General features: G+C 37.7%; 1 protein-coding gene across 1 annotated transcript in view; it reads right to left on the bottom strand.

Annotated features, from left to right (window-relative positions):
- The window catches only part of pdgfd (platelet derived growth factor d), a 79,290-nt gene that overhangs the window by 15,360 nt on the left and 45,218 nt on the right, over positions 1–18,712 (bottom strand). Inside the window, exons 2-4 of the mRNA XM_038267902.1 lie at positions 15,660–15,849; positions 10,738–10,915; positions 2,091–2,129 (exon numbers count right to left, since the gene is read on the bottom strand). Coding sequence (XP_038123830.1) covers positions 2,091–2,129; positions 10,738–10,915; positions 15,660–15,849 — 407 coding nt within the window. The remainder of the gene's footprint in view (positions 1–2,090; positions 2,130–10,737; positions 10,916–15,659; positions 15,850–18,712) is intronic.

The raw sequence follows: 18,712 nt of genomic DNA, 5'->3' as shown, positions 1-18,712 counted from the left end.
TATTCTTCTAGAGGTGCTGCTGGCACCTCGTTATGGTTCAGCTGAGTTTCCTGCTTTAAAACTACGTGCCCCGAACTGAATATATATATATATATATATATATATTCCTCGTAGGAGAGCCGCACCGGGGCCTACACAGCTCGTACTCCTGCGGGTGTGAGCAGCTGAGATGATAAAAAAAAAAGAAGTTGGTTGTGTTATCAGACTTCGTTTTCACTGGTTCCCTACACATTTTACAGATGACTGTGGTTTGTTTTTTGTCCGACTTGCCATGACCGAAATACTGCCAAACTGGCAAACTACAAAAACCCTTCTTTGGAACAATTTCCTCCGCCTCTCCTTGCTGCGACATCTTCATGTGCTCTGTGTTGTGGTTTGAGAGGGCGGGGCTTTGTGACGGAGTGCCTGGGTCCGCGATTGTGATTGGTTGGGAGGAAGCAGTGACTAGCATAAACCTACATGATAGGCTACAATGAGAAGGAAGGAAAACTGCGTTACTTATCGAACTTTTATCGACTCTGTTATTGAATTATCGCCCAGCCCTAATGGTAACTATGCACCACCTTATACACTATATTGCCAAAAGTATTTGCTCACCCATCCAAATTATTGGAATCAGGTGTTCCAATCACTTCCATGGCCACAGGTGTATAAATTCAAGCACCTAGGCATGCAGACTGTTTTTACAAACATTTGTGAAAGAATGGGTCGCTCTCAGGAGCTCAGTGAATTCCAGCGTGGAACTGTGATAGGATGCCACCTGTGCAACAAATCCAGTCGTGAAATTTCCTCGCTCCTAAATATTCCACAGTCAACTGTCAGCTGTATTATAAGAAAATGGAAGTGTTTGGGAACGACAGCAACTCAGCCACGAAGTGGTAGGCCACGTAAACTGACGGAGCGGGGTCAGCGGATGCTGACGCGCATAGTGCGAAGAGGTCGCCAACTTTCTGCAGAGTCAATCACTACAGACCTCCAAACTTAATGTGGCCTTCAGATTAGCTCAAGAACAGTGCGCAGAGAGCTTCATGGAATGGGTTTCCATGGTCGAGCAGCTGCATCCAAGCCATACATCACCAAGTGCAATGCAAAGCGTCGGATGCGGTGGTGTAAAGCACGCCGCCACTGGACTCTAGAGCAGTGGAGACGCGTTCTCTGGAGTGACGAATCGCGCTTCTCCATCTGGCAATCTGATGGACGGGTCTGGGTTTGGCGGTTGCCAGGAGAACGGTACTTGTCTGACTGCATTGTGCCAAGTGTAAAGTTTGGTGGAGGGGGGATTATGGTGTGGGGTTGTTTTTCAGGAGCTGGGCTTGGCCCCTTAGTTCCAGTGAAAGGAACTCTGAATGCTTCAGCATACCAAGACATTTTGGACAATTCCATGCTCCCAACTTTGTGGGAACAGTTTGGAGCTGGCCCCTTCCTCTTCCAACATGACTGTGCACCAGTGCACAAAGCAAGGTCCATAAAGACATGGATGACAGAGTCTGGTGTGGATGAACTTGACTGGCCTGCACAGAGTCCTGACCTCAACCCGATAGAACACCTTTGGGATGAATTAGAGCGGAGACTGAGAGCCAGGCCTTCTCGTCCAACATCAGTGTGCAACCTCACAAATGCGCTTCTGGAAGAATGGTCAAAAATTCCCATAAACACACTCCTAAACCTTGTGGACAGCCTTCCCAGAAGAGTTGAAGCTGTTCTAGCTGCAAAGGGTGGACCGACGTCATATTGAACCCTATGGATTAGGAACGGGATGTCACTTAAGCTCATATGTGAGTCAAGGCAGGTGAGCAAATACTTTTGGCAATATAGTGTATTTCAACCCTTATAAATTATATACGTTGTCCACAGAGTGGCATGGAAAGAATTCAGGTGAGCTTTATACATTTGCTGTATGAAATACAAAACCATTATATGCACATTAGCTTTTCAAATTGAAAATACATCTCATAAGCTTCTAACTTTCCATTTCTTTCTAAGATTACAAATATAGAAGAAACCAGTTAGTTACAGAAATAATCAAAACAAAAACAGGCATTTTCTGTTCTTCTTTTCTGTACAGTATATTAGTTGGTGTGACAACTCACCGACAAGAGTTCTGGAGCTGCCTCCAAGTTGGTGTCACCCTAGAACAATATAAAGCAAATCAGAACACCCTCAATAAAAAGTTATTAAAAAGAATAGAGACTATTTATCAAGAACTGACATATTTAGTACATTTTATTATTTGTGTGTTTTAAGGCTTCAGTATGACATTACCCTGTTTCTCAACCATGGACCAAGCAAGACTTGTTATATTTAGGATTCCTTTGGTACTGAACTTTTTTTTTTTTATCATAAAGAAAACAGACAGCTCTAAAATTTGAAAAAAAAAAAAAGAATTGAATAGAATAAATGATGTACTTCCATAATTTACCCAATGGGGAATTTATAGAAGAATATACAGTACATCATCATCTGGGAATATTACACAGTAAGGTTTTAATGGTATGCATACAAGTACCAATACTGTTGATATAAAAAAAGAAGCCAGAGGAAGTGCCCTTCAACCTAAAGTTCACCATCGGGGAGCAATTGGGATTTTGAGTGACATATGAAGATGGAGCAAAAAATAATAGACAAAATTATCATGGGTAAACAAGATCTAACTGCTGTGATGTTTAGTTTTTGTGATGAGGATGAGTGGATTTAATGGGAAGGCAAGGCAAATTTATTTGTATAGCACAATTCATTACAAAGACAATGCAAAGGGCTTTACATGATTAAAATGTAGGAAAATAAAACAGAATCAAAGGAAGTAGGGAAAAAAAAATAAAAAAAATGCAGAAACAAAAAAGAACTTTAAAAATGGTTGGACGAAAGAAAAGAAAAAAGTTGAACTAATGATGTTTTAGTTGAACTGTTTAACTAGAACAGCAATCCTAAACAAATGTGTTTTTAGTCTTGATTTAAAGGAACTCAGGCTTTCCGCACTTTTACAGTTTTCTGGAAGTTTGTTCCAGATAAGTGGAGCATAGGAACTAAATGCTGCTTCTCCATGTTTACTTCTGGTTTTAGGTATGCAGAGAGGGTTGATACACTGATAGCAAGTCTGTGATGTATTTAGGTGCTACTGTAAGCCATTCAGAGATTTATAGACTAACAGAAGTATTTTAAAGTCTATTCTCTGAGATACAAGGAGCCAGTGTAAGGACTTTAGAACTGGGGTGATGCGCTGTGTGACTTCATTCAGATGACACCGTTTCAACCCACCTCCAGCCCCTCCTCCACCATTGTAGCTAAAACTTCATCTGAGTGTCATTCCTCCCGGACTCTTACTGCATTCCCTGTCTCATCTCAACCGGTCCGGCAGAAGACCGCTATGTTGAGCGTGGTTCTGCCAGAGGTTGCTTTCCAACTGGGTGTTTTTCCTCTCCACTGTCGCTTCATGCTTGCTCATTATGTACAGGTTCTCTCAACCTGTATTATCCAACTGGACTTCCATCTTCCAGGTCCCTGAGTGAAGCTCTAGTATCAGCTCACGCAATCCACTGGATCTCCCCAAAAAGCTCAGCATACCGTCTCTCTAACCAGCAGTCTACAGACTGACCAACTTTATCTATCTCCACTCCACCACCAGTTTCAGGCCTGGGGGGCAACAGCCCTATTCTTTTCTCCTTTTCATGCATATCTATCAAAATTAAGCGCCATGTTTCCTGCCGAGGTCTGAGCGCCAAAGACAAGTAATTGTATCAATACATTTCTCCTAATTGTCTTTCTCTTCATGTTCTTGTCTTTACTTAACCTAATCTAATTAACCTACACAATGCTCATTTATTACAATGAGAAAGATGTGTCTTCAAATACAGAGTAATTATATGTCTAGGTTTGATTGAGGACTGAAATTTTAATCCAAGTATTCATTACCAAATTTAGGTTGACAGTAATCTAGGAAACATTCTTAAATGTATAAAACGATCTTCCACATCAGACAGGATGAAAGGTCAGATATTTTAAACAGTAACCTCTCAACTTACAGCTCAGTATCCTCTGTTTGTCTCTCTTGTTACATACTTAACCTCTAGTTGTGTTCCTGAAAGGCTGTCAGTCTTTTGGTAAAATGGTTCCAAAGAGATTGTTCAGAGTTTATATTTTTACAGGCATGTACTTGTTGAAGAAACAAATCACAATCATGTAAATGTATGTTGCTATGCTAACACAATTGTCCAGATATTTATTTTGTATACCCTGCGGGCATACTATTTGTATACTATTCAGCATCTACACACATCTTGTAAGGGATCACATCCTTTTCACAAACATGCCTTTCTGGGAATTGAATCAGTGTACTTGAAGAGTCCCAAATCCCTTTACTTTTCACAGTGCAATAGCAACCTCTCTAACCACAGTTCATTGAAAATTGTGCTATTACTTTCTTGTGGTGTATGTGTTTTGTGTGCATCTGTAAATTTAATAGGGTTGACATCAAAGGTGGAAACCTCTTAAAATACTCTTGATTGTGGCCTAAAATGCTCTCATAAACGTAGATGTACAAAGCAGCTGCAACTGAGGTCAGTCTTTCCTGTAAGATTGTGAGCACTTCTATTACTCACGCTGCAGTGACTTGCATCTCTAAATTAATGGTACAAACCTTATTAAATGGTACAATAAAGCAGAGCTTAAGCTGGCATGAGAGTAAGGCTGGACCAACTAGAGGATGTTATTTAGGATGTGAGTCAATGAAAGAACTATGAGGGGAAACCTGATCTATTTAACAAAAGGATGTTTTTAGTCTTCTTGTCCAACTTACTTTAAACACCCAATGCTGTGTACTACCTCTGAATCACTCTTCTGGCTCAAACAACCAAACCGTCAATAAAGAATATTTCTTTTTTTTTGGCACTAGTCTGGTTAAAGCAAAAATGTGTTAAAGTATGAGAGATTTTTCAATATCACACATTAGACATGACTGCAGTCTATTGATCACCTTTTTGAAATGTTAGCAATAAAGAGAGTTTACTGAGCAAATCATGCAGATACAGTACTGTAACGTAGTTCTTTTGTTTTAGGGAAAAATGTCTGAAAATCTTTTATCAGACTGTATTTCCTTAGTTGGATTTTTTTATACTTATACAAATTATTATTATTTTTTTATGAATACAGTTAACAGTACACTATTATTATAAAGTTAAAGTGGGAGACTTTGCTCAGTTAAAAGTTTCAGCTGGATTTCTATAGAAATATCAACATTTTTTACTTAAAAAACAGAACAACCCTCATAAAAAAAAGTTCATCAGATACTATATATAATTTTAAAATAAGGAAAACAATGTAGACCCAATGTTTCTTGTCTGTTCTTGCCAGATAAGCAATCCCATTACATCATTCCCTGTTCCCTCTACTGCACTGGCGATCAGGTCTAAGTGGTTACACCTGCGACATCTACACTTACAAAGAATTGCTGCACCTAGAAGGAGCACTATATATATTCCTTGCTCTTACAGTGGGTAACTGCCAGATTCTTGAAAGCAAATTGTGTGAGTAGAATGTTGCAGAAATCCTTGTTTTGACCTCCTAATTTTGACTTGCCTCTTTGCCGTTTCTCTCCTGCCTACCTTACCCCTGAATACTCCTGTTGAAATCTGATGTCTGGACACTGATATACTGCCCTGCCTCTTTACCGAGGCCCTTTGACCCTGCCCCCTGTCTGGATTGTTCTGCCAATCAATTCTCTCACCTGGATCCCAGAATCCCCTCTTGTATAGACCTTCTGGAAACCTCTGCCCCATGGACTGCTCTTCTGTACATGACCCCTGGATGAATCCCGCACAAGCCTTAGCCCAGTCAAGATTTTTATCAGTCAATCAGTGGTCCAAATCATCTAAAATTAGTCACTATGATTCCAGTTCCATTCCATTTCTGTTTCTGCAAAACTAATTTACTTTTAACCAAATTATTTGAACGCTCACTACTTTTGTAGGCTTAACTGTTTCTGGTCTCCAGATTCTGTCTAGCAATTACAACAATATTAGATCATTAAGTAGACTTGTCTCCAGACAAAAAAACTCAACACTAATAAAGCAAAACTTAAGCCAGTGTTATTTTTAACAAGCCTTTGTTTTATTTGATTTTTTAGTTTGGTTAGGAGTTATAGAGGCCCTTCATTTTTTTTTCTTTTAATACTTCTGTTCACTGAAAGAAGAATGCAATAATTCAGGCAAGCTTGACATATCCACTGGTGGTAGGGGATTGGATTCTTATTTACTGTAGCAACCTAGTGGAAAAGACATCAGGGAGCTGCCCCTTTCAACTCCATTTTGAACAATCGGACACTCAAGCAGCAGAGAATCAAGTGTGTGGTAGACAGTGAGGAAAGAGCAAATGCTTCTCCATCAGCTTTTAAAACGCATGAGTAGCTGGAAGGACACTGAAGTTAAAGGATAAATTACACCAGCCACATTTCTGCTGTTCCCTCTATGCTTGAGCTAAAGCTTATTCTTAGGTTACAACCTAAATATTACTTCTAATCCAGCAATAAATCCTTCCTTTGCATTCAGTGTTATACTTATTTCCTCCATAATTTAATTACCTAAAGTTAACAATTTCAATAGTTTTTCCCTAGACACTTACATGAAGAAATGCTATATATGTATCATGGAGTTGCAGCAGCAGTGAACAACTATACGAAATGTGACATATTTAATGCAAATGATTGCTACTAGGGCAGTTTCCTATCAATATTACAGAATCATAAAAAAACAAGAATATTGGTTTAAGTGAGGCTGAAGTTTGTGGTTTAGTGAAATTGTATGGCTCATTTCTTTTTGTTGCTGTGAGGTCAAATTTGACTTACATGTGACAGATAAAAATTCTCCCTATGACAATATTTCCAAAATTCCCTGATTTGAGCCTTCTATAAAGGTCCAAATGATCCAGATCTTTAGCAAACGTTGTTATAGAAATGTAATACCAGTCCATACACCCATCTGCTAATTCACAATTTAGATATTTTTAAATTAAAGAACAAAATCAATAAATATTAAATAACTATCCTCTATTTTTATTTTAGGCATATTTTGCTTTTTTGGAAGTGATGCCTTTATTGTAAAATTAAACCTTGATTTGACGCAGAAATGAATTTGCCTTTAATTTTGGTTAAGACTTCCCCAAATTTCCTTAAAATTATAATAATTTTATATTTTTTATTGCAATTCTAATTAAATAATGTAAAGAAAAACAAACATCCCCCGATAATTATTTTGTATACCTACTTGCCATTCACAAGTTATTACTAGCTGGTTAATTTGTCAAGCTATTTACTCGGTTTGAACATGTAGTTTGTTGCTTGACCAAATATGGTGCTTGTAGCTTGTCAGCTTCAGTTTTAAAACAGTGCTGCTTCTGATTCATAGCTGTTCATGTATTTAGAGACCAGAGACACTGTATGGGAAAAATGTGTCTTTCTAGAAAGTGATAAAGTGCTATAGAGTTCTGTCAGCCAGCTGATAGAGGACTAAAATTCTGTGTGTGGAGCAATGATTGAGGAAGCAACAGTGACCACCATAGGTAAAGGCAAAGCACAATCTGGGATTTTATGCATAAAACAGAACAACATATATTTGTGATATTTAGAATTCCTACTTTTTAATACCTTTGTATAGCTTAGTGCAAGGGAAAGGTTGTATCTCTAATAAAGCTGGTCCCTAGAGCAATGGATGTTTATCTATATAGCACATTTCAGTAACAAGACTATAAAACATGCTGTAGATCATCAAGACACAAGGAAATAAAATAGAGAATACAAACTTAAACCAATGTTATTTAATCTAAAAGTTAAAAAAACAATCAAAGGCCAGTCCAAATAAATAGGTTTTTAACCTTAACTTAAAGCAATTTAGGGTTTCAGCACTTACACAGTAATCTGAAAAGTTGTTCCAGATCATGGAGCATAAGAACTAAAAGCTGCTTCTCCGTGTTTGGCTCTGATTTCCAAGGACATTAATAAATCAAAGTCAGTCTAATTCAGCTTGTCCAATGCAGCCTAATTCTTAGGCGATAAGCTAAAATAAAGGGCCAAACAACAGAGAGCAGGACGGACAAAAGTTTGAGGGAAACTTCGGCCTAAGCAGCTCAGGAAGTGAACAGTAGGACTTACATCATCTTATTTTTTGTTTCTTTCCATTCTTACCTCCACTCTGCTTCTCTTCTCATTAAAAGCTCTACTTTCATCCAGTCCACGTAGCTCGGTACCTCACAGCTGCCTTACTCTCTGGTTCTCTCTTTGTCTCTCGTAGTCTGGCTTGTTTTAGTCATTAGCTGACATCCTGATAATGTCTCAGACACCTGTTCTGCCCTTCCAGTGCTGCTTCTCCTCATTCCGTCCCTCTAACTCTTCTTTTTTCCCACTTTTTATTTTCCCTTCTCTCCGTCTCCTTATCTTTCCGACAGGTCTGGAGAGAACAAATTAGACCTGCTAAATTAAGCCACACACAGAGCTCGAGCCTAGCTTTGGGGAGAAGTACGTGTGTGAGTGTCTACATGTCTGTTAAAGATGGAAAGATACAACACTCACACTCAAATACTGGTGCTCTTTGAAAATCTGGTGAAACTGATCTAATGAGAAGGGCCTCAAGAGTTGATTACTAGCGGTAATGCAAAGGGTTGGGATTATTTGACCAGAGAAGAGATTACAAAAATTGAGTAGAGAAGGGAAAAATGCTATAAGCTTCTGAACTGGAAAAGATAAGAAAGTAATTTGTGGTTTACACAGTGGTAGAGTAAGTAAGTAGGTATATTTAAGTAAGAACTTTATAATGGGGTGTTTCTCACATATTTCTGAGATCATTACAGCCTGAACGGGGGACTCCGTGGAAGACGGTTGTGGGTTTTAACCAGCTGGTTGGCTGGAGTCTATTTCTAGTGTGCATTTCTCCTGGTGGTTTTCTCCAGGTGGTCCTTCCCACGATCCAGATTCATAAACCATGAGATTAATTGACGAATGAAGATTAAAAAGAGTGAGCAGGAATTGTTTTTATTTCTCACAGTATTAGTGCTGTCATGCAATAGCTAGTTTCCAGCATGTAAACTGCTTCTCAATCCCAGCAAAAAGGGACAGGCTAGGGACATGGCTGTATAAAGATATCCTCATGCATCTATTCCACCATTCAGAGATTGAAAAACTGTTTATTTCGATAAACATCCAATAAATTCCAAGGTATTTATTAGAAAGCTGGGAAAAGAGAGCCAATAGAGATGTTGTGAGGTGGATGAACACTCACATTTTAGAGCAGCCTAGAGACATCTGTAAACCTTAAAGTTGTTTTTTTAAACTGTGGGAGGAAGCAAGAGTGAATCTAAAAACTCTTCAATGTAAATATGCCAGAAATGGTTCAAGAGCTAATCATCAGTAATCCCAAGACAAATGCTAAAAACATCTAAGACTACATTCACACAGCAGATCCTGAGGCTTGGTTTCGATATTTTGCTGAAATCCAATTTTTGGTGAGGTCTTTTATACTACTAATTAAATGCGGACCCCCAGAGGACTTCAGTTTGAATGTTTCAGAACATCAAAGCGACCTGCACGAGCAGAAGGATATGTCACACAGCAGCGCATGGGATCTTGAAGAAGTACAGCTTAAAGTATTGATTGCTGATTTGAATACATGAATAATAAAATAAATGGGCAAATATGAACAGTTAAAACCACATTTCTTGAAACTCTAGGCAGTTTTACATGAATGTTACCTTTGTTAAGCAAAAATAGTAATTAAAACCCAATTTTAACCTGGAAAAGTAAAATTTAAGTACCGTAAAATAAATAAACCTTTGATCTAGAGTAAAAAAGGGGATAGTATTTTTTACTTTTGTCGATTTACAGGACAGGTCCTGCATAAACACTATCATAAAGAAAGACACATAGAAAAACATTAATCTAGTGTATTTTCTTCATTAATTTTATTTCCAGACATTTTACCTTCAGTTAGGGACTGTGTATAGTGGTTTTAGTTATGGTACAACAGCTGTGGGTGCATTAAACCTAAACATTTATCTTACATCTGTTTCCTAGAAGGAAAAATTGTTAGAAGAGGAATAGTAAATGTTTTCCAGTTTGAATTCACTCAGTAAAATACAAAGATGACACTATAAAACGCTAGTTCATAAATAAATACACATGCTGTCTCTTTCATTTCATTTTGTCTTTGCTTTTATTTTATCTCATGACTCTTTTCTTCTCAGATAATAGGCAGTGCCAAGAGCTCTTCATCTCTTCCTCTTTTTACTCTTAGGAGGAACCTTTTTAATGCCTTTTTGACTTTCTACTTTCCTTTCTTTAACCCGTCGATTATAGAGCAGAGTAACATCTTAAATTTAAAGTCCCTCTCTTTGTTCTTTGAGCTTCCTGACAAAATGACAAAGCAAATCTCCTTATCCATTCAGTTGACAGCCTGGAAGAAAAAAGCTTTGCATCCTCCCAACGTCCTGTCCTATATCTCTCCATTTCTCCTCCTTTGTCAAATGGATGGATGAGTAAGGCTTGTTTGGGTGTGAAAGCTTGGCATTTTCAGAAAGCTTTGCTATGACCACTGCTGCACCATTCTTCAATACAGCTGGTTTTATCTTTCTCTTCATTTCCCATTACAACAAAAGCTGTTTAAGAAGATTTAAACTGTGCTAACACTCAGATAGACACACAGAATGTTAAATAAAAAACATCTCTAATTACTGCAGCTCCAGTGTGTGAGGCTAACTTACCACAAGTGAGTAGTGGATTTTGAATCCCGGCTTTGCGACAAAGTAATCGTCCGACTTAAAGGTGATTCTGAGTGTGTTGGATTTAGAGGTTAGACTAGAGGGTGCCTTCTGTCCACACCAACGTCCCCACTTTATGGTGCTGCTCTGGGATTTTTCCTCCACCTCAACATAGTCATAACTGGAATGACAGAGAAAGGTAATTTTTTAAACAGGCCAAATTTAGCTTTAAGTTTAATTAACTCTCACATCTTGCACATCTTTAACTCCCAGAATTCTGATACTACTGGCTCCCACTCGCCGTCAATTTGACGGGTGATATTTTTCCCAATGGAATGCATTAGTATTGATGATGTCAACAACTGAAATGGTGTGCCACGAAAACCCAAGGTGGATATGTAAACCTTAAAACAGGTCTTGTGCTGTATATATTTCTTAGAGGCTATATTTTATACTATTATTATTTGTGGTCTAAATTTGTATTCAAAATAAATCAGTAAAATAAATAAGACTGTTTTACTACATAGTTTCAAAGTTTAAAATTACAATTTTATTTACTGAAATTGATTGATTACCCCCGAACATTTTCCACCCAGCACTTTTCATATTTATGACAAATATCATGGGTTTTTTGTTCAGTGCTGATGCACCTGGCACTTTTTTTTTTGCCTCGCCAAAGCTGACTCTTCTGCGGGGTAGGGGTTGGTAACCTACAGCTCTCTGGAGCGCATGCGGTTTGCACGCAACTGTTTTACCAGTTCAAGGATAAAGTCTCTGGGTGAGACAGAGATATTCAAGCAGCTCCTGAACAAAACCAATGCGTTTATAGCTGCTATATCCAGTATATATACAGACAGCCACAGGCCACGTTTGCGTTGAAGCTTGTACAAAATACTTTCAAATGATCTAATCCAACACAGCCACGCCAACCTGTGTGTAATTATTGTAGACCATGTGCTTTTGGGTCACTAAGTGTACCGGCTAAGGTGTGGGCAGTGCTATCTAAAACTTGAACAAAAGTTTCACTTTTGACTGATGGGTCACTGATACAACTGCATTTTGGGCGAACATCCTCGGACTTCTGAACCACTTCCTACCCAGTCCTCTTCATCTTCTCTTCATCGGTCCCTCTCCGACCAAATCGCTATCATAAATATTTTGAAGCATTTCTAAAGCCTGTTTTGCTGTTAGATTTCTTTCTGAAAGACATTTTTTGGTATTAGCCAAAGAATTCAAGGTAGGATTTTGGTTGCTAGGCAACATTACTGGACGTCAATCAAGTGTGAGAAGAATTTACAATGCATCTAATAGAGCCGTCAAAATGATGGCTATGGGTGATTGAGGTAAAATTAACCATATTTATTTTTTACGTTTTTATTTTATAAAAAAAAAACTATGTGACTATGAAGGAAATATAGACACAGGAAAAGTCAATTAACATGAGCAACATATTATTGATGTAAATAAAGTTCTTTCCCATTAAAATCTCAGAACCATCAAAATGACAGCCTTGAGAGTTCTAGTGTTAAGTAAAAAAATCTATAATTATACCTACACCTGTCTGCCAAAACATTCTGCCACTTAAGGTTAATTCCCAAACATTAATAATCTCTCATTAACAATATTTTTATAGGTGGAATATTTTAGGCTGTAAGATCACAGTTTGTCCATAACACTGATGTGTTTGAAGCTTTGACAATGGACAAGCATGATGGCTTTGTTAAAGTATTTTCAGAGCAAAATTGTGATGCAAAGATGACTGGCTAGAGGACCTCCGAAACTCCAGCTCTTTGTGGTGTGGGCTAAAATTCCTGAGAAAGTAAGAGATTCTGGTATAAAAGTGCATCAGAATCTGCGTGACAGAGTTGAGGCCTGAAGCAATGGAGCAGGGGGGCCTGGCATGATGAATCACTGTTTCTTTTACGTCACATGGATGGCCGGAGGGTCGTGCATTGCCTACCTGGAGAACAAATGGCGCCAAGATTTTCTATGTGAAGAAAGCAAGAGGCAGAGTGATGCCTTGGGCAATGTTCTGCCAGGAAACCTTATGTCATCCAATTCATGTGGATATTACCTTGACACATAGACCCTACCGAAGCACCGCTGCAGAATATGCCCTTTTTTGTGTAAACTTTATTCCAAAATAACTCTAGCCTCTTCAAGTAGGATAATGTGGTCTTAAACATATTAAAATTCGATCAGAAATAGTTTTTAAGCAGCAGAACAAATTAGAGGAGTTAAATTGGTCTCAAAATTCCACTACATTCCAATTCGGCATAAGTGCTGCCCAGGTCCTATCTATGGATGGCCCAAAGCAGAACTTTCAGGACCAAATGCTATTGCTAAACTTCAGGGGTCAAGCGCAGTCCAAGCATTTCAGGTAAGGCCGTTCAGCCATCAAATACACAATTAGGCAGTTGTTGTTAACGTTTTAATGGATCTGTTCATCTCAGTTTACATTAATATCTGACTTTGATCTGGATTTGGTTATTATGCTGAAAGTGAAAATGAATAAGTTTAAAAGACCTACTCCAAACAGTGCATTAGGATATTTAACAAGTTTAGTATCTAAGGATTTAAATACTGGCATTGTTTTTGTTCCAGTAACGCCACTGTGGTTAATTCACAGAGAAGTTCAAATATTTAAATTGCCACTTTACTAATTTGGACCTATATTTCCTGTCTCCTACATTGGACAACTGCTTCATATTTTATTTTTGTCTTCTTTTGCATTAAAACTAGGGCTGCAACCAATGATTATTTTGAAAATCAAAACTTCTTTGGATTTTCCCATCCTTGAAAAATGTTTCTTTTCTCTATTTCGCAAACTCCACACTGTTAAAAAAGTAAATGGCAATTGTTGTTCTAACACACAATTGTATTGTAATCCGACTCAGAAATATAAATTTGACATCTAACAAATAAATACACGTTTGCCCAACTCAAATTCTCAGAAGTTGGTTTAACAAGGAGTTTTAAATCGCCTATACAAGATTTTTTGAGTTCCCTCAACTGTAAACTCATGGGCATGCGCACTGCTTATGTTCATGGACACGCCCACTACGGTACGGGGTTTCCTATCCCTTTCTTCAAGGGCACAGCCTTTTTCCCTCGTGTTTGAGAAGATTGGCGGACATTGTGATTTTATGCATCTGGAGAACCACGGAGGAACGACCCTGGGACCTTACCAGTTTTCCCGGTGAGTGCTGCAAAGTACAGACAGTTAGCGGTTAGCTCCGTGAGTTAGCATTCCCTTGTGGTGTATTGCCACCGAGTTGAAGCATGAGTTCACATGTTTTTCACGTTCTGATGAAAGGAAAAGCAGCGCACGTGCACGTGTATAATGCGCGTGTGCGCGTGCGTGTTTATGCCGCGCATGTGCGGGTGAGTGTTTATGCATAGAGAAAAGAGTGTGCCTGTTATTTTCATTGTACAAATGAAAAGAGACATTAAGTTGAGTGTAATAACTTATTAAATTTCTAATTTGTTTTTTTGGATACCCTGGATTCTGGATTCTCTCCTTAAATGGAGATGGTGAGCCAACCGTGTGAACATCTGGATTTGGATTGAAGAGAAGGATTTGGACTGAAGAGGACTTTCTTTTTTTGCATTCATCGTCCTGTCGGAGTGGTAGGACTAAAAAGAAAAACTCAGAGATAAAAAGGGAAAACCTTTTTCTTTTTCCGTTGGGAAACAAGACATTTTATTTCATTTTATTTTTTTTAAAAGGGTGCACCCAATTTAAAGAGACTACAATTGAAAAAAACAAACTGAAGGCCGTCCAAATTTGTAAAACTGTTATTTTTTCATATATGTTAATACACTTACTTCACAAAAAATTACCTGTGTGTTTTCCTCTTACTAAAATGGTGTCTTACTGTTTTTTCCCTCATCATCACTCATACGAATCTAGAACATTCTGGTCCAGTGTCATGTTACTTTGATCTGTGCAGTTAAGATTATGTTGTTGAACATGGTTTTATACTGTATCTATGCAATGTTTGGCTTGAAGCAATAAAAATGTTGTATTAACATAATTTTTTGTGTGTTGAATGATTGGTAGTGAAGACGATTGGTAGGACTAAAAAAACTGAGTTGATAGAACTCAACTTGCAGATAACACTACAAAATCTGAGTTTGTAGAACTCAAAATCTATATGTCAAACTCATAAAACAAAGTTGATAGAACTCAGAACTTAAAGGTGAAACTCAAAAACCTAAGTTGGTAGAACTCAAAATTTCTATGTAACACTCCAAAAACCTAAGTTGGCAGAACTCAAAAATCTTTGTAAACTCAACCACAGTGAATTTAAGTAAGGAAAACTCAAAAAACCAAATGCATCACGTTGCCTAGAAAATGTAAGTTCTGTCAACCTCTATTTTTTTTTCAGTGCACTTTTCTTTTAAAATTATGCTCACACAGACAACGGAGTTGCATTTTAGAATTAAATAATATTTTTGTGTTGTTAAACCCCCAAGAACAAACTTCTTAAGTTTTTGCCAAGAAAGAAGACTTCCCCTGTCAACATTTGAGGCATCACAGAACTCTTTTCTTGAGTATGTACTTTATATACAACGGTAAATTATTTAACATTAGTTTTTACTTCTTGTCATAATTTCATTTACTCTGCATAAAATGTCCTTGATTTAAGTCATTCTCTCAACTACTGAGTTGCAAACTTTTTAATCACTTTTGTCTTTCAGACAACTTTTCTCTATTATACATGCCCGTGATGCATCACTGATCCCTCCTGTTTGTCCTCTGTATCTCAATCTTCCTTTGTCTTTCTCTCCTTTTGTCTCTCTAAGGGTATTTTATGTCTTCCTCTTTGTCTTCCCATATCATCTCCCGTAATCATGCAATCTGAATCCCATCCCCGCCACTTCGATCTGTTCTCTCCATCTTCCTTAAGCTTGTCTTTTACCTGCACTTTCCTTTCACAGGCTCCTCTATGTTGAACTGTTCATCAAACTCAAGGTGGATGACGGTCCCAGGTGGTGACAGCAGTTTCCATGACAGACACAGGTTTCGGGGATAGGCTTTGGGGTAGTTTGGGCTGGAGATGAAACCGCCCGCTGAAGTCACCGTGATGTTTTCGTCACTGCGGTACAAGTCTGTGGTGGGGTGAATGAGGTATGTTATTGATTTCAACAAATAGTTGTGAGGTCATGCACTTCACAGACACAGCTGAAGTAAAAAAAAATTATTCACAAAAAAGGGGATAAAAAAAGAGATGTTAGCAAACATGAGAAGACTGAAATATGCAAAATGAAATTTATGATACATGTTTTTGACAAAATACAGTTTAATTGTATTTCATCGTTATGTATTGGTTAGTAAGCAGTTATGCCTCAGGGCCTTTGGTTCTCAAACTGGGGTACATGGGCCTTTATACTCAAATGTTAATTGCATTAACTGAGGTGTAGAGCTAATAAGCATCAACAGCCACAAAGATGGCTGGTGTGCTAATTATCCTTAAGCTGGAACCAAGTTTAAAATGTGTTAAATAACTCAACTTGGCCATCCTCTAGCATTTAATGCCATTTTCATTGTCAGTGCAGTTTTTTTTTTTACCCCTGTAGCAATATCTTAACTGAAGATGCTGTGTAGAAGCAAAGCATCACGTGGAATGGTATTGAGGATAAATATAGAGTGGGGAGTTATTTTTCAGGATCTGGGCTTGGCTACTCATTCCCAGTGAAAGAAACTATAGGAGATTTTGGACAATTCCATACCCCCAAATTAGTAAGACTTGTTTGGAGATGGATACTTCCTCTTTCAACATGACTGCATCAGTTACCAAAGCAAGGTCCATAACAACATGAATAAGAAAGTTTGGCGAGGATGAGCTTCACTGGCTTGAAAAGAATCATGGCCTCTACCTTAACAGAAAAACTTTGGGATAGATTAAAAGTCGAATCTGAGAGCCAGTCTTTCTAATCAAACATCAGTTTGTGGGCTAACAAATGTGTTATGGAAAAAAAGGTTGAAACAAACCATAAAAACATACTTCTAAACATGGTGGACAGCCTTCCCAGAAGAGCTAAAGGTGTTCTAGCACCAAAGAGTGGATGAATGGCACATTGACCCATATGGAAAAAAACTGCATGTTAGGTTCATGTGTGGATCAAGGCAAGTCAGTGAATAATTTTGGCAATATGTTGTACATTTTGTATAAAAACAAAGTTTTAAAAAATAATAAACACTTCACTTCATTTCTAAACATGTTACTTTTAATCTCTTACAATACTATAAAATATTGTCTCAAGTCTCAAAATTTTACACATTACAAAAAGTATTTGCCTTTTTTGACACCTGATACATAAATACCATTTAGTCTACTGACATCACATAAACAAATATGGCATAGTATTTATCAATATAAATATTGACTTTTTTTAAAGCAGATATAAGTTGTCACTGATCAATTAAAGACTTTAGAATTAATTGTAAAAAAAAAACCTTAATACTTAAATAATAAAAAGGTCCAACGAAAAGTGGATGAAACAGAATAGAACAGAATTTTTACATACAAAGGCAAGATAATTATTTTTGAAGCACGAAAAGGGTTCAAAATAAACATGAAAAAGTTATTAAAACTATTAGCAGCCCAAGGTTAGTAAACATTACTGATTAATAAAATGCATTAAATACTTTGACTCTAGAATACCTGCATCTCTGTTAAAGCTGTGGTGTTAGGGACAAACACTTTAAAATCTTGCTCCATGGCAACAATAACTAGAAATGGATGGAGCTGAAAGCTGCAAGTATATACATGGAGAGAAGTAGATACTCAGTAAAATCACCAGGAATTGAACTGAACATCAAGACCAATTTTGCGTAAACTAAATGTGTGAACAAGCAAATCCGATTGGAGTAAAAAATAAAATAAAATAAAACATCTACTGAAAATATGTAATGATAAATGACAATAAGCATTAAAAACATTGATTGTCTGCATGGTTGAATTCTGTATGTTGTAAAAAGACTATATAAGCTATAAGAAGATGATTTCTTCTAATAACTATAAACGCATCCTTCCTTCTTGATATTACTCGTATATCAACTGCCAAACAAAACTGTGTTGTTGACCTTCTTATAATTACACACAAAGTCTCACACACATCTTCACAAACAGAGAGAAACACACAACGTCAGAAGGTCAGGATTTGTGCTGAACAGGGCTGACAGGGCGATATTTTCTAAGTGCTATGTGGTTTTTTTCTGCAATAGAGCTGAATCCGTAATCAAGGTGCTGCAGTATGCACCCCTGAGAGATGATGATGAAGCTCCAGCCTTCTCATCCACCTCTTTTCTTTAAACTTCATCTAATTTTTAGCCTTACCCACCTCTCGGTTTCCTCCCTAACTGTAATTTACCATTTTGGTGTTATCCCGATTCTCATCCAAACACAACAACCTAAAGGTCTTTTTGAAATTAGAAACCTGTCATATTTTTGTTCAGATTTTTGCTTTGGTAAATATGTCAATGCATAGCAATGCAAGGCATGCGTGATGATGAAGACGATTTGTTTGTGTAGAATCCTTGTACCATGTTTATTGAAGCCTCACTGTGAGGCTCTGAAGTAATTGCATCAAGGAATGTCCTCCAATTCAAGTCAATAGGGAACTCAGCATGACTTAAAAAGAGCTTTCGATTTAAAAAAAAATGTGATTACAAGTGGAAAAATATTTACAACTCCTATTAATCCATTTTGCCCTAGCATCTAATTATGTAATGAATGAATGAGTTGATTTATTTATGTAGATATAACAGTTATAACAATAATTTATCTAAATTGGAGTCAAAGTATTCTAGATTATGCGCAGAGTAACGCCTTGCTCACACTGGCTCCGGTGCGGTTACCGAGCCGACCGAGACCGCAACTCCCGCACACCCCCTCTCACACCGCCCTTTTGACTACGGTGCGGTGCGGCTCTGCGGCTCCGGCAACAGGTCCGGAGATTTAACTCGCGA

The sequence above is a fragment of the Cyprinodon tularosa genome, unplaced genomic scaffold (assembly GCF_016077235.1).
Source record: "Cyprinodon tularosa strain WSP-4 unplaced genomic scaffold, ASM1607723v1 ctg69, whole genome shotgun sequence".
Taxonomy (NCBI): Eukaryota; Metazoa; Chordata; class Actinopteri; order Cyprinodontiformes; family Cyprinodontidae; genus Cyprinodon; species Cyprinodon tularosa.
Note: the sequence above shows the minus strand (reverse complement) of the source record. Positions and strands in the feature narration are given on the sequence as shown.